General features: G+C 40.7%; 2 protein-coding genes across 3 annotated transcripts; one reads left to right on the forward strand and one right to left on the reverse strand.

Annotated features, from left to right (window-relative positions):
• The first annotated feature begins 105 nt into the window (after window positions 1-105).
• Window positions 106-6,306, forward strand: ciapin1 (cytokine induced apoptosis inhibitor 1). 2 transcript variants are annotated; one of them, XM_062421103.1, is made up of 9 exons: window positions 106-136; window positions 1,198-1,360; window positions 1,639-1,782; window positions 2,053-2,132; window positions 2,654-2,822; window positions 5,075-5,154; window positions 5,319-5,437; window positions 5,522-5,603; window positions 5,689-6,306. In XM_062421103.1, the coding sequence occupies exons 2-9, from the start codon at window positions 1,204-1,206 to the stop codon at window positions 5,797-5,799; spliced, it is 942 nt and encodes a 313-aa protein (XP_062277087.1). In that variant the 5' UTR covers window positions 106-136; window positions 1,198-1,203; the 3' UTR covers window positions 5,800-6,306. The 2 variants fall into 2 exon arrangements, with proteins under 2 accessions (XP_062277087.1, XP_062277090.1); XM_062421106.1 differs by having other exon boundaries at window positions 5,078-5,154.
• Window positions 6,302-14,888, reverse strand: prmt7 (protein arginine methyltransferase 7). The gene is made up of 17 exons (XM_062421102.1): window positions 14,668-14,888; window positions 13,726-13,762; window positions 12,881-13,030; window positions 12,138-12,246; window positions 11,918-12,030; window positions 11,559-11,788; window positions 11,255-11,435; window positions 11,041-11,168; window positions 10,185-10,323; window positions 10,015-10,098; window positions 9,861-9,908; window positions 9,645-9,734; window positions 9,030-9,191; window positions 8,720-8,794; window positions 8,447-8,607; window positions 7,837-7,933; window positions 6,302-7,492 (listed from the first exon to the last, which is right to left on the reverse strand). Exons 1-17 carry the CDS (start codon window positions 14,760-14,762, stop codon window positions 7,334-7,336), a joined length of 2,058 nt encoding a protein of 685 aa, XP_062277086.1. The 5' UTR covers window positions 14,763-14,888; the 3' UTR covers window positions 6,302-7,333.
• Window positions 14,889-15,883: the final 995 nt, after the last annotated feature.

Here is a 15,883-nt window from a genome sequence, read left to right on the forward strand (position 1 = left end):
ACACACACACACACGTTATATATGTGTCAAAACGTTGCGCAACACTAACATCTTATTTTGAAAATCTAAATCGGAAGACACGCTTTTCACTCAGTACAACTTGACACAAATTGTCACCGGTATAGAGGGTCAATCGGTGAGTATGCTCTATTAATAATGTATTTATATATCTACATATTTATCAGTAATTAGGCCACCAGACGCGTTTCAGAACAATTGTGGAAAAGCGTCAGTGTAAGTTGTTAATGTGTACCGTGTACCGGACTTTTCTAACGTTAATAACGTGTGTGGGAAATTGAGGCTCCTGCGTCACGCTGTCTGCTAACTTAACCTGCTTTCACCTTTGTCAACAACAAGCTAGCTCATTAATAGTTAGCCCAAGTTCTCTAACTTTATCACATAATACGCTAAGATACAATGAATAAGCAATTTCTAGTGTTACAACTGAACGTTTCGGGCTAATAAGACCGTAAAGAGAAGCTTCCAGAACTTTCTACTGTTTTCACATTTCATCATCTGCTGACAGTATGTATCATTACTATAGGTTAGATATGCGCCGTTAACTAAGCAGGATTTATTAGAAACACGGGATATTAATAAAAAACAGACCATATCCAGTGTTTTAATGGGACAAACTGGTTTTCTGTCTGAGTCAGGTCAAGTCTAGGCTGGTTTTAACGGTTCTGTGTTATCAGATTGGTAATTTCTTATGGTCTGACTGTGTCATCCAATGAAAAACAACTGTAACACCTTGTCATTCCATACATATCTAAATTACCTTGTCATAATGAAGACCACAGTCACATTATGAGCAGCGTTTCCTTAAGAAAGACCTTACAGCCTATTAGATCTTGCTTTATGTGATTGGGCGACAGGAGGTGACCACAGTGACATTGGCACATTTATAATTATATGTAGTCAAGTCCAATACATGAGAATACAATACTGTTTCTGTGCTGCTTCTGATCCAGTTTTTGTAGCCTGTGTTAAAAAACTGTTGACTCACTCTGATCTCATATTTGACGCCATGCTTTGCGGTGATGCTGCCATGATATCAGCTTGTTTGACCTCCACATCACCAAGGAGGGTCAACTGAATCATGTCATTTTTGCTAAGAACGTTTCAAGAACATTTTAAGAAACTGATAAAGTACTGCTTAAATATACTGACATAAGTGAATCTTTTTACTTTTTCCAGGAAATCATGACAGACCTCGGCATTAAAACTGGAGACAAAGTGATGCTGATTTGGACTCAGCCCTCAGCACCAACAGCCCTTAAACAGTTTGCAGAGGATGTGAGTGCTATGGTTGGTGCGGAGGGCAAAGTGTCAGTGGAGAACATGGAGAGACTATCACTATGTGAGTGGCTCTTTGCCTGACTTTGAATTACACCAGGGAAGAATTTTTATGTTGCTTAATTAACCTTAAAACACATGCACATTAACTCCAAGCCACAACATTTAATCAATGTTAACATTCTGACTTGACAAAGAAACTATTTTCTAATAGGCTTCTATGTGGTGAGCTATTCTATGTTATGGCTACAACTATATGTTTATCACCTCATATGTAGATGATGTACCTCTGTATTCTGGTGTAAGTTTGTGCATTTATTTCTTTCATGCTTCTCCTCTCAGCCTCCCACACGGCATCCACCTTCGATTGGGTGCTGTCTTGCCTTCTGGCTGACAGCTCGTCCATCCACAGCTCAGAAACTCTTGCAGAGATAGCCAAAGTGCTCAAACCTGGCGGGAAGATCGTTCTGGAGGAACCGGTCACAGGTGGGAGACAGTGCTGTTGCTTTAAATTCTCATTGAGTTTGAATGGCTGGATTTCAGAGGTGTGTTAAGGTCAGAATTTTAAGTCTCCTAGTCATGTAAGATTTTTGACCCTCAAGTAAATTGGATATAATGTACAGTCTCGCTTTCACCATGGATATAAACCACCAAATACTCTTATATTTAGTATGTCATGTCTTTATCCAATCAGTCACTGTTCTGCACTGATGATTCTGATACAGTGTGTCTGACTTTTTTCGTTCTCTGTTCCAGGAGCTGAAGCACAGAGTGTGAGGACGGCCGAGAAGCTGATGTCAGCTCTGAAGTTGTCTGGCTTTATGTCAGTGACAGAGGTGAGTCACAGGGTTAATAAGCCCACACAAAGCAGTGGATGTTGCTCGTCATCCTGACAGTGTGTACTCTGGATTAAGGAAGCTGCTCAGCATAAACATATTTCAGGAGTCTGGCTTTTAGAGGATAGTTGTTGTCAAGTTAGAGTTATTGTATCTGCAAGTCAGGAAAACTCTCTAAAGGCATTGAGCTCAGTTCCCCCATGAAATTCTTTAGACGGTATTGAAAAGTCATAATTGCCTTAGGATGCCTTATTGTTCTGACTGACTGGTATTCATGTATTCTGTTTAAAAAAGGTCTTAAATAGTCTGCAGAAACCCTGTGCTGAATTATTGATTAATGAATTAAATGGTTTCTAAAATAGAATTTCTTGTGGAACATAAAAAATAGTTGATGGAATCATCAGTATAGTGAAATGTGAATATTTTGACACATAAATGTGGACTGCCACAACAGTGGTAAAAATCTACCAAACTCTGGTGCAAAGGCTCCTTTTTTACCCTCCGGCTTCATCTTTCTCCAGGTCAATAAAGCAGAACTGACCCCAGAGGCGCTGAACTCTCTCAGGGCAGCCACTGGTTACGAAGGAAACACCCTGTCTAGAGTTCGCATATCTGCCTCCAAGCCCAACTATGAGGTGGGATCATCCAGTCAGCTCAAGTTGTCGTTTGGGAAAAAGACACCCAAGCCAGGTACTGTAGCTTCAGATGGACAGTTTTCCTGCCTTTTTAATAAGTGCATTTATTTCCACAGCTTTAAGATTCAAGGAGATCACTCTGCATATGTTGGGAGGTTTGTCCACACCAATGGACACTAGTCATTTTATCTATAAATTAGCATTTTGGATGATCAAGAAGCAAATTTGTAATATTATTATAATGTTTTGATTTTCTTAGTTTGGCTCATGTCACATTTGCTAACATGTAGGGGGTGTGACTTGTGATCTATTCTGCAGCCAGTCACCAGGGGGCAATCAAGATGTTTTGGCTTCATTTTTGGGGAGCTGTCATGACATCCGTATTTATACACAGCCAAAGATTGAACACACATGTATAAGACTGTACTGTCAGTGTATAGATGTTTGGTTAGCACTAAAAAGTATTAAACTTATAGTTGCAATCAGAAATATTCAACCCCCTCACCTCAAAAGACATTTTAGTGATGTGTATGAAGGATAATGACAATAAGTGACAAAAAACCTCATTAAATAACAGAACATATTTATTGATACATATTTGAGTTATTTTGACAACACAAGTTGACTCAACTTTGAAGTTCAAATGAAAAATGTAACTCTCTTAACAAATGTGCATGTGCAGTATTATTCAACCCCCAGCTTCAGTACTTTGTGGAGCATCCTTTTGCTTTTATAACTTCTAACAAACATTTTCGGTGGGTGCTGACAAGCTTCTTACACCTCTCGATCGGTATCTTTGCCCATTCTTCATGAGCAGAAGCCTCCAGCTCAGTGATGTTTGATGGCTTCCGTGCTGCAACTGCCTTCTTTAAATCCCACCAAAGATTTTCAATCAGATTTAAATCTGGTGACTGAGAAGGCCACTCCAGGACATTCCAGGATCCATTTCTCAACATAGCTTTGGTTGACTTGGAGGTGTGCTTGGGATCATTGTCCTGCTGGAAAGTCCAATGATCACCAAGGTTCAATTTGTCAACAGAAGACATCACGTTCCTCCTTAAAATGGCCTGGTATTTCTGGGAATCCATGATTCCAGGTACACGGTCAAGACTGCCAGTTCCTGCTGCAGACAAACAGCCCCACATCATCAATGATCCACCTCCATGCTTGACTGTGGGGATGGTATTCCTGTGGTCATAAGCCTGGCCTTTCGCACGCCAGACATACCGCTGGTCCATATGTCCAAACAGGTCCAGCTTGGTTTCATCGGTCCATAGAACTGTCTCCCAAAACTCTGTAGTCTTATCCAAATTCCTCCTGGATTATTCTAGGCGACTTTTGATGTTCTTTGTGGTCAAGAGTGGAGCGTGTTGGAGTCGGGCCATGACGTCTTATAGTTGCCACTGAAGCACTTGTACCAGCCTTCATCAGGTCAACCTGTAGTTGTTTTGCAGTAACATGGGGGGTTTTCTCAGTTGTCCTGACTAAGTTGCTATGGGCCCTTGATGAAATTTTGGGCTTTCTTCCACAGCTAGGCAGTTTTGCAGCTGTTCCAGATGTTTTGAACTTCCTTATGATGTTCCCAATGGTGTCTCTCGGAATGTTGAATGTTTTGGAAATCTTCTTATACCCAAAGCTCTTCAGGTGTGATGAAATAATCTCCTCTCTCAGCTTTATGGAAGCTCCTTTGTCTTTCCCATGATTGCAGCTCACCTTGGATACCTTCATGGGTGGGGTTTATATATGCATCACAGCTGAATCAAATGAAGGATCATTATAGAGTTCCCAAAGGCTTCATTATGTTTCTACTCCACTTTAGGCCATAAAAACCGGCGGAAGGCTTTAAAAACAACAATATTATATAGGGGTTGAATAATTGTGACATGGCTATCTTAACAAAATATACTGTTACACACAAATACTAGATCATTTATTTTCTGTGTTTATTTTATGTATCACTCAACTCATAAAAAAAGTCATCCAAAGAAGAATCTGGCTCTTTGACAAAACTTTAATAGATAAATCCTTAAAATCTTTGGGGGGTTGAATATTTCTGATTGCAACTGTAATTGATTGGGGAGATTTTATACTACAGAGCGACTACAAAGCAGTACACATTTATGAACCAATTATTAAGGTTCCTTCATGTTTTATTTTCCACTTTGTTTTAAATTAATGCTTATTATTAACATCAGCATGTGTGAAATGTGTGTGATTTTTTTTTTCTTCTGTCCTTCATGTGAAACTCTGTGATTTGCTTCTGTGGTTAAAGTTGATGTGAAACTAATTTTGTCAAATGTGTTGCAGCAGCAGAGAAACCTACTCTGGATCCCAACACTGTCAAAATGTGGACGCTCTCAGCCAATGACATTGGGGATGATGATGTGGTGAGTCTTTCTGTCCTAATATAGACGCTCACTAAATACTGTACAGTGTGGGCAGCTGGGTAAGGAGGGATCTATTTCCTCTTGACCCTGTGTGCCACCTCAAACATCTTACACAGACATTTCTTATACTTCCTGCGTTTATCGAGCATCCTTTGTCTCTCCAGGATCTGCTGGACTCTGACGCTCTGCTAGATGAAGATGATTTGAAGAAGCCAGACCCGGCTTCTCTTAAAGCACCCACCTGTGGAGAGGGTGCCGGCAAGAAGAAAGCCTGCAAGAACTGGTCAGTCCATCAAGGCTATTGTTACTTTTACCTGCGCTTTGAAAATCCTTCAAAGCTGACATTATATGCCGTGTGTTTGTGTAGCTCGTGTGGCCTGGCTGAGGAGCTGGAGGCGGAGAGTAAAGGAAAACAGACAACAAATATGCCAAAATCTGCCTGTGGAAGTGTAAGTACATGTCGTCTTTTCTTATGATTCTGTGGTGAATGTTGTAGAGAATTAAAAAAATATATTTCTCTCTTTTTCGTGGCAGTGTTATCTCGGCGATGCGTTCAGATGTGCCAGCTGCCCATATGCGGGGATGCCAGCATTCAAACCAGGAGAGAAGATCAAGCTGGACAACAAGACGCTGATGGACGCTTGAAAGCACAAATCTCAGTCATACTACTGCTGATGCTTCAAAACATCACATTCCTTTCTTATCCATCCACCCCTGAGGCATCACTGCAGATGTGATGGGATTATTTGTTTGTCCGGAGCTGAGATGGTTTCTGTTTCATATTACAAGACATCACTCACATTTCTTCAGTGTTGATTGTGAAGCTCTCATTTACCAGCAACAGCAAGTCCTGTTTTAATTTCAGAGTTTTGCAATGCAGCTTAGAGAGTGACCAAGAGTGAATATGTAAATTATGGTGTGAGAAGACCTAAAAAGCACTGAAATCCATTAGTAGTTTTTTTGATTTGAAATTCCATTTACCAATGAACCACTGAAATAGTTTCAGTCCAAATCAAAATTACATTATGCTCAGCAGTACAATTGAAGCATACGCAGAACATAGATTGTCTACAAGCACATTTATGTATATAAAAGAATTGTTGTTGCCCTTTTGTGTTACATTTTAATCCAATAAACTAAACCACACTGAGATTTTATCTCATTTATTTCAGTCTTCTTAAAACCAAACAACGAACCAACGTTAAAGGTGCATGCTGCCACTTCCTGTATTGGAGTGTGTGACATCATGACATGACAATATTTCAGAAGTTAAAAAAACAAAAACGTTATACTAAACTTGTATTCTAGATATTAAACCCGTTTCATTTAAGAATTTTAATACAACCCTTTTCATCCTTCATTTCAGTCATCTGATGGTATAAGGCCGCCACACCATCTGAGTGCTTCTCACTGAAAACTTAGACTATCTATACAGGATTCAACCTTATTGCTGAAAAAGTCTTAAAAGTAATTTTAGATTTGACTTGAGCTCAGCAGTGATGTCACCGCCCTGTCAGCCAATGTCCCTGCAGACTGTTAAAAAAAAGGAAACTGTCATAAACCAGACGACAATAATGATAAACAAAATGAAACTTTATAAAACATTTCTACAACACAACATAAGGCTTTGCTGGACTGGTGTCCTGTTCATTCATTCAATCTGTCAGTCATCTCTGGTACACAATAGAACAGTTGTGGGTTTTGGCACACATTATGAACCTAACGGGCCATTAAGACACACTTAGGCTGAACAGTCTGAATTTCCATCAGCCAGTCAGACGTCTAACTGTGATGCATATGATTAATCTTAAACTTAAATATTTGTTTATGAGATGCCCTTAACATGAATTATTATGATTGAATATAATTGTTTGTTATTGGTAAAAGTCTTTGGTTGACAGATTTCATATTCCTCAGCATTTTTTAAAACATTTTTAAGAACTGAACACCTGCATGTATGACTTCTGCAACATAAAAACAGCAGTAAACACTGAACTCTGCTCAGTTAAGGAATGACAATGGTCCTGTTACAACTGTTCAGATATCAAGTGCTTTCACAAAGGCAACTGTCAAAACAAACCTACTGGCTGAACCACACATGTTAAATATTCACTCATGATGTTGAGAAGGAAAAAGCACACAATTAAGAGTCCTTCCTTGAGTCGCTGATAGCTCCACATCACTCAGAGTCCACGCTGAAGTCCATCTTGATGTCTCCTAAACTGGGTTCGAAGGTGAAGCTGTAAGACACGGTGGCTCTGCTGTCACCTGAGCTGTCCCACGCCGACCTGAATAAATATACTCCCTGTTTTCTGTGTCGGCTCCACTCGCAGTCGCCCTGCGGGGAGGAGGCAACAGGACAAACTATCACATCTGACGAGAGAATCCTACAGCGGCAAAACCTCACGCAGCAGATGATCAGAGCGACGGTAGAAGCTGAAAATTATTTGAAGCTGCTAAATGATTCTGTGTAGCCTCTTAATTCACTTAAAAAGAACAGAACTTAAATAAATGGTATTTCTAGCAGTGGTTTAAGTGATTAAAGTCTGCCTCAATAACTACTGTTAAAGGTCCTGAACCTTTTGTTAAGACCGAGTAGGATGGTGAGAATAAATAATTCAGAGGGTGCAAAGATGCTTCAGTTTGTTCATGAAACAAAGGTATATATGAAGGCTGCGTTACCTGCTCGCTAATCGGTCCAATTAGGCCTGCACTGACGGCGATGTCATTGGTTAGGTTGTATTCCATCCACAAGGCGACACCGTGGCAACGACCACTCCTGAAACAGACAAGAGGATGAGCAACTGAGCGCTGACAGTGAGTGAAAAAGAACAGCTTCATATAAAACCTCTTCATATGCCTCCCATCTGTTCATGTGTGCAGCATCACAAGGAGGACCTGAGTGTTTTAAAACCAAAAAAGTTGCATTTTTTGCCAAAATTAAGCAGCCAGAACAAGCCTGTGCTGTCAGGATTTAACAATGAATCCAACTCTTTGTTCAACCATCGACTATAAAGCTGTTGTTTCCTCGACACTGCGTAACACTGAAGGATAACGATGTCGACTTGAAGTAGAAATTGTTTGGCTTCAAGCTACTTTCTTAGTATTGAGTTCTAAAAAGGCACCAAATCACACAGTCTGCTCAGACTCACATTCAAGAAGACAATGAGTTTTCATTTAAGGTAAACTGATCATTTAAAAGAGTATTCCACCAATTTAGCTCCTGCTGGAGATTCAAAAGTCTTCATACTACTTTTTAAACCACTATCATAATGACAGAAACAGACTGTACCTTATGAAAGGTAGTGAGCCCTGACTGATGATTGGCTGTTGAGGGACACACTGTGTGAAGTCAAAGGTCATGACGGCTTTGGACTGGGTCAGGGCGCGACACGGGTACTCCCACAGAGGGTGGGGCTCGGCCTCACGGGACTCGTGGAAATCCAGAGATTGCTGAAGCGACAGAAATGGAGGATTTTTTTTTTCACATGATAGGTTTTTAGAAATAAACATTAAAGAGATAAAGAGATAGACTGAAAAACCTTTAGGGAAAGTGAAATTTTACCTGGACCATTTCATCCATGGGGGTAACATCAAATCCCTCACATGTTCCACACGGCGCTCTTATCCTCCACAGATCCTAACAAACACAGAGAAGACAAAAGTCAGTCAGAGGGAACTAAATTTTAATTTTTTAACTCTTTGGTGACACGTCTACAATAAAATTAGAACCATCTTATTCTTATTCAATCTCAGATCTTTAAAAAAATGGTGCTTCCATCTCCTTAAAGGACTGATGACAAAGGCAGCAGTGATTCAATTATTATCGCTTGTTTGTTAGCGACGTAGACGTAAAATGTGGCAGTCCGTCTCACCTGGAACTCCACGGCCACCATGTGAAGGGTGGCGGAGCAGGGCAGGATGGTGACGTCGGGTCGCAGAAGGCCTGCCAGGGCGGTGCGACAGTACCAGAAAAACAGCGAGTGCCATGGCAACAGGCTGGTGCTGAAGTACGGTTCACCCATCAGGACTGAGATCTGCAGGAGAGAAGTTCTACACTTATTTCTGACGATTTATTAGATGACCCAATTACACAAAATATATCAGGCTGGGATTGGTTAAATTAAAACAGGACATTACTACAACTTTAACACGGTTTATACATGGGGCAGCCATCTTGGATTTTGAGGTCGAGGCTGGTGAGGTTCTTCCAACCTCTTCCGAGTCAGACTGTAGGTGGCGTTCCAGTTGAAATAACTCAGAAATTCCATCTTTCGAGTTCAAATGGAACACACACGATCACATTATGATCAAATCTCACTACGCAAATTAGCTAGGTGCAGAGTCGGGGCTAGGGGACCTTTCAACTTACGGTGCAGGTGCAGGTGCAGGTGTTGGTGTAAATGGTACGGTAAGTTTAAAATTGTCAACTGTGGTGCCCCCTAGTGGCAGTATTAGAAATAACTGCTGATATCTTATCGCAAACGTACCAGTTCTCCTCCCAGATCATTACTGCTCAGCTGTTCGGCTCTGATTTCCAACAGCTCAACGCCTCCTTTCATCGAGTTGGCTTCCAACACCTGTAGAGAAAAATGTGTAGCGTTAGTATCTCCTAACCTGTCTCTAGAGTTCGTGGCTTTGTATTCAGAGACCTAAGATAAGTGTCAGTTCTTTCAGTTCTGAAAGACTGAATAATTCTCATTTACCTGCTCGATCACTTGTTTGGACATTCTTGAGTTTTCCAAACTGGAGACCTGAGTGGATGCAGAGAGAAGAACATGACAAGTCAATGACAAAGTCTGAGTGAAGTCTTTGGTTTGTAATGATGCAGTATGTATAATCATGGTCAGAGCGGGGTACCTTCTTGGCTCCGAGCGCGTGAGCAAACACAGGAAGAAGACTTCCATCGCTGACGCCGAGACACACGCTGTCCTCTCTCAGAACCTGGAGTCAACACAGCAACTAATCAAACACCTGTGACATCCATCATTACACTTACAAGCAGTTTTGATTCTGGTTGTGTCACTCACACTTCGCAGTGCGCTGACGTAACTTTCTGTGCGAAGCTTGTCGTTGAGTTCACCGAATCGCGGCCTGGTCCAAACCAGGTGTGCCTGGCAGGTGCAGCATGGTCGAGAGGGAGGAGCCTCGCTGTGTGAGTTCTGCTGGCTGAGAACATGGACATGCAGACAGTCTGAGCTGTATTCACTTTTATTTAATCGATCAAACTTATTTATATGGCACTTTTCATACAGTATAATAGTTCAAAGTGTTCCACAGTTGATACGACAGGACAAGTGTAGACTGAGGACAACATAAAGAAAAGGAACAAAAATGATAAAGGAACAAATTACAAAGAACAAATCACGTAATCCTGTTCCCAAAAATTGTGATTCGGTTTAAAATGGAAATAACAATTAAACATAAAAAACAAAGTTGTAATAAAATAGTAGGCCTATATAAAAGAAATTAATATAACATATAATGCTAAGTTATACACCAACGATCCATCCAATAGTAGTGAGAACCTCATCACTTAAAACAACTACACTTTGTTATGTGAAGGTTTAAAATCTTGTATCTTGTTAAATTAAATTAAAAAGATTATCCATTGATTATCCAGGTGAGCTGTGGGACACATGCTTTCTCATCTGTCGTCATCATCATCATCATCATCATCATGATCATCATCATCATGTCATCTGTTTTAAGACAGACTTGAAATTGAGAACCTTGACCATAATCTTTAATTTAAATTTAAAGAGACATTAATACCCAACAAAAGGCAAGCACTTCGTAACGGTGGCAAAGAAAAACCCTATTTGATAACTGTAGAGAATGATAGATGAATTAGTCGTCTGCCATCATGTTATAATCATGTTATACCTGTGAGTTTGCAGATTGTACCACAGACTGTAGTCATCATGGCAGACAGTCATGCTGAGCTCCTCCCCTTCTGTCACCTTACTCTCTGTCGGCAGGAAGTACACACTCTGCATCCAGTGGTCCCGCCACTGAAAAACACATGGCAGTGATCAACAGAGGTGGGGGGGGGTGACCAGCCTGAATAAACATCATAATGTTGTGTTGTTGAACTCACCGGCGCCTTCTTTGGCTGTGGGTACGACCAGCTGGGAGCCATGGAACACACGATGGTTCCACTGGGATCCATGTCGATGTCCCACCAGGACAGCACCACCTGGGCCCGACCCCCATGGTGAGCCGCGAACCGGGATGAGTGGGACTGGGGGGCGCTGCTTACTGGTTTACTGAAGTCCACACTGAGGAAGAGAACGGAGGAGAGGGTAGATGTAAAAAGCTAATGCGGACAGATATAAAATATTAAAGGGAAGATTCATAGTTTTTGAAGGGTGTCTTAAAACAACAGCCAACAACTGTCATACCTAAACATGGTGCAGACAGGACCGAGGGGGTTGAAGCTTTGAGGAGAGACCTGGCTCAGCTGGATGTCACACACTGCATGAGCTCCGCTGCAGCAACCCACGGCGGGCGGAGGCACCAGCCGGGTCCCCTCCACCTCCACCTCCTGCAGCTGAGCCCAGCTCCACAGCAGCTCCGACTCCACCAGCTGGGCATAGACGGTGGCCCGGTGAGGGACCGCCTCACAGCCCTCCTGCGTGGGGGGGGGGGGGGGGGGGGACACAGCAGAGGACACATTGTGTGATACTTCAGAAAAGCTCAAGACTGGTGAGAGTGAGTTTCATTCATAAATGCACAAACACACACACACACTCACACACACCTGGACCAGATTCTGGTGAGCATGCTCATAGCTGGGCAGGGCTCCTTCACCTATCAGCTCTGTATCAAACAGTTCTGTGATCAGGATGTTGGCCTTCATTTGCATATCTCCATCTGGAATAAATCACATGTCTCATCAAAACAGACATAATGATGCTGCTGGAGAAAATGACAGATGAATGCAGCTTCCACCAGTCAACATTCATACGTAACTCTCTAACCTGGTCCCACAGTGACATCAGTGGAGTGTTTGTTAATAATTTTGATCTTGTCAGAGAAACCGTTCTTCTCCACGATGCTCCGGGCGGCGGTGGCCATGGGCTTGAAAACCTGTAGACACGAAGGACACAGTTAATAACAAGATATATATTTGCATAATTTACTCATTCATGTCTTTAACCTCTTAATTTATTAATTTATTTCATACAAGGAGTTTTTTGTTCTTTGCTTTTTTGTATCTGTCGTACCTCTTAACTCTCTGTTCTCCTGTAATGTGTCAATTTTCCCTCGTGGATTATAAAAGTCTTATCTTACTAAAACATTTGCCGAAAATATAAAACTTAGATCAATAGATGAAGAAAATGCAGGCCTGATATTGAATCACGTCAGCCGAAAAAAGAAAGTTTCATCATCATGTTAATATCCTGAATTTATCATTTTTCTGGTGTGAATATGCTACAGACTGTTTTCACACCTGTGTTTTCAGTGTGGGGTTATTAATTATAACTTATAAGACGACATCAGAATCACACAGTAGTATTTAGAGAACTGTGTTTTTAAAGCAGTTATCAGATAAATTGATCATGCAAAATCTTCCACGATGATTTTTTCCCCTTCTTTCTCTATTAAAGCTGTTCGTCTGCAGGATCACAATTTGTTTGTAAGATACTTGGCAGTGAAAATATGCACGAGAGAAATCAGCATCACAGTGTCCGTCCTGCACATAGAGGAGGAGCATGTGTACCTCCACAGCGTAGCAGAAGTCGGCTCCGGCAGTGACGGCCATCATGGACAACAGGCCTGTCCCTGTCCCAATGTCCAGAATGACGGCCTTCTCACCACGAGCTTTCACTCTGGCCACAGCGGCCCGGATGCCCTGGTAGTACTTCTCATTCTGTAGACAGAGAGAACATCAGCTGTGTGGTGCACAATCACTTTCCTCAAGAAGTAAAGCAAGTATGGACGGAGAATAATTGATATCAACATTCACATATTCATTTCTTCATATGAAAAGTGAATAAACTTTCTTTTTTTTCTTCTTCCCCTGGACAAATTTTGGTACAAAAGTAGGTGATTCTTCACATGTCACATATACAGCACTGTCCATAATGCAGTACTATCAGAAAGGTGCTCATTGGTCCCAAATGTATTCTACAGAACGACAATGAGCCCAAACATCCAGCTGGAATCATAAAAAACTATCTTCATTAACAACAAGAACAAGGAGTCCTGCAGCAGATGGTTTGGCCCCCCACAGAGCCCTGATCTCAACATCACGGAGTCAGTCTGGGATTACATTAAGAGACAGAAGCAGCTGAGACACGCAAATCCACAGAAGAAGAAGAAGAAATGTTCCCACCAAATATTGATTAAATTTAGGATTCTTCTGTTGACTCAAGTTAAAAGATACATAAAAACTTTTCACAGCATTATTTTTAAAAGCATCCTCACTTTACTGTTAGTGCCTAAAAGTGTTGCATGGTACTGTATATTAACAGTTAATCTGACAAGACCTTTACTTTGAAAAAAACTACATCCCCACTGAAAACACTCAGTTTCATTGGTTCATATAAGGCTGATGTCACTCACCCTGTCATGATCATGCAGCATGTCTGCGTAACAGGACCTGAAAGAGAAAAACACAGTACAATTTACTTTAGTTCTTTCATTTTATTGTTATTATTATTATTTTGTCTTTTCTTAACTTTGTCAAGTGTGTGTGTGTGTGTGTGTGTGTGTGTGTCACTATATGTCTGTATCTGAGGGATTAGGGGTATGCATAAAGTGTGTGTATATACTTAGGTGGGTTAATGTAACGTACTTTCATTTTATGCTACTTTGTACTTATACTCCACCACATTCCGTTTATTCCACAGCTGTAGTTTCTGGCTACTTTTCGGATCAATATTTTATACTAAATAACATATAAACTTACATCGTTATTATAAGACTACCCAACAGTTTAAACTGTTAACATGAGCTCTACTTTAAAATGCTGCTTACATCTATAGTGCATGTCAATAAAGCTGTATTATATCATTTATATCATTATACCAATAATATAATGATAAATAAACACTTGATAAATGGGGACAGGTTGATTAATGACACTTAAGGACTTTTATTTATAATAAAGTATTTGTATATTGTAGAATTGCTACTTTTATCTCAGCACTTCTTTTTCATTTATAACAACAGCAGCTGCATATCAGAGAAGGACAAACACCTGACTACATCACAGTAATAAAACTACTCGTGACAGTGCTAAATAATGTAAATACACATGTAAACTTAAATGAAGGAAGACAACTGTAAGAGCCTGAATGCCAAGCTGTGAAAGGTGTCAAAATAAGGTTTATTTTGTTTCTCTGACAGCACTGAAAAACACTGCATATTAAACTGCACCATCTCAGTTGGATGTCATATTTTCAGAGGCACCCTCCCCTCATTCGGTGTCCCGTGGACGAGGACTCTTCACCAGCAACAAAACAACAATAATCAATGAGTGCTATGTGTTAGCTGCTCCGTTACCGGGCTATCTCCTGGTGGTAGTCATACTCCTCGCCTTCCTCCACCCAGTCCACGACTCCGGTGGTCGGGTTGGCTCGTCCGCAGAAGGTCTTCATGTCCGGCCTCAAATGTGTCAACAGTCCGCTGAGTGTACCGCTCGCTCAAAACTGATTTTAACCCGGATTATTCTGCACAAATCTTCAAAACTACTGGATTACAGCGGCAGCATGGCTTCAACGGGAACGGCCATGTTTCGAGTGACGTCACGGACTCTTTAGGTCACGTGACGGGCCTTTTAAAAAAGTTTTTTAGCTTTATGAAAGAGAGACAATAGTATAAAACATCATAAAATATATATATAAACATCAGTTGTGACTGTTAATCTTAACATGTGAAAAGTACAATCACCAATTAATAATAATAATAATGATAAAAAGAAGATTAAATATTTCCTCCAGACATAAGACACAAATACTATGCTTGGAGCAATGATGTGTGCCTGATGTTTTTTTTCCACAATAAAAGCAAAATTACATTCATGATCCTTAAAACACCCTGTATTCCTTCTTCCTCATTCAAAAAACCAGAATCTATGAAAATGCTAATTTATTTAATTACAAACGTTTGACTGCTGGACACAACATGTCTCCGACTTCACGGTAAAAATGGTTTGTGCTTCACATTTCCACATCACATGTGTGGAAGTTGAATATTGGACCAGGTGATGTCACAAATCATGGTCATGGGTCCACCACGTAAAGGACCAGTGTGTAGAACCTGGCACCTAGCAAAATTAAACTTGGCAGAAATGGGGTATAGTATTCATAATAAGTATTTAAGTTTTAATGAGTGTATAATCAAACTCTATATCAATGGAAAGACAAGTTAATGATGGTTTCCTCAATGGACAAAATATCATGTAAAGCCTGACATGTTTTTAAACCGATTTGCTCCTGCCACTGCTTATTTTAGATTACCAAGATGATAAGAGGTTGTACTGATTTAAACATGAAATTGGCTGGGATTGATTTTTTTTTGCCTGTAATCCCATGAAAATGAGAATCATTGTGTTTATATCTACATAAGGAGCAGGTCCGCTTCTACAGAGGCTGTCATGTTGCACCACCATGTTTCTACAGTAACTCACATTTAACAAACCAAAAGCTGACTCTAGAGAGGACCTTTTGCATTTACCGCAGCCCTTGTAGGTTCTCCTATACACTCGGAAGAGGAGAGG

Source organism: Scomber scombrus, chromosome 6 (assembly GCF_963691925.1).
Source record: "Scomber scombrus chromosome 6, fScoSco1.1, whole genome shotgun sequence".
Lineage (NCBI taxonomy): Eukaryota > Metazoa > Chordata > Actinopteri > Scombriformes > Scombridae > Scomber > Scomber scombrus.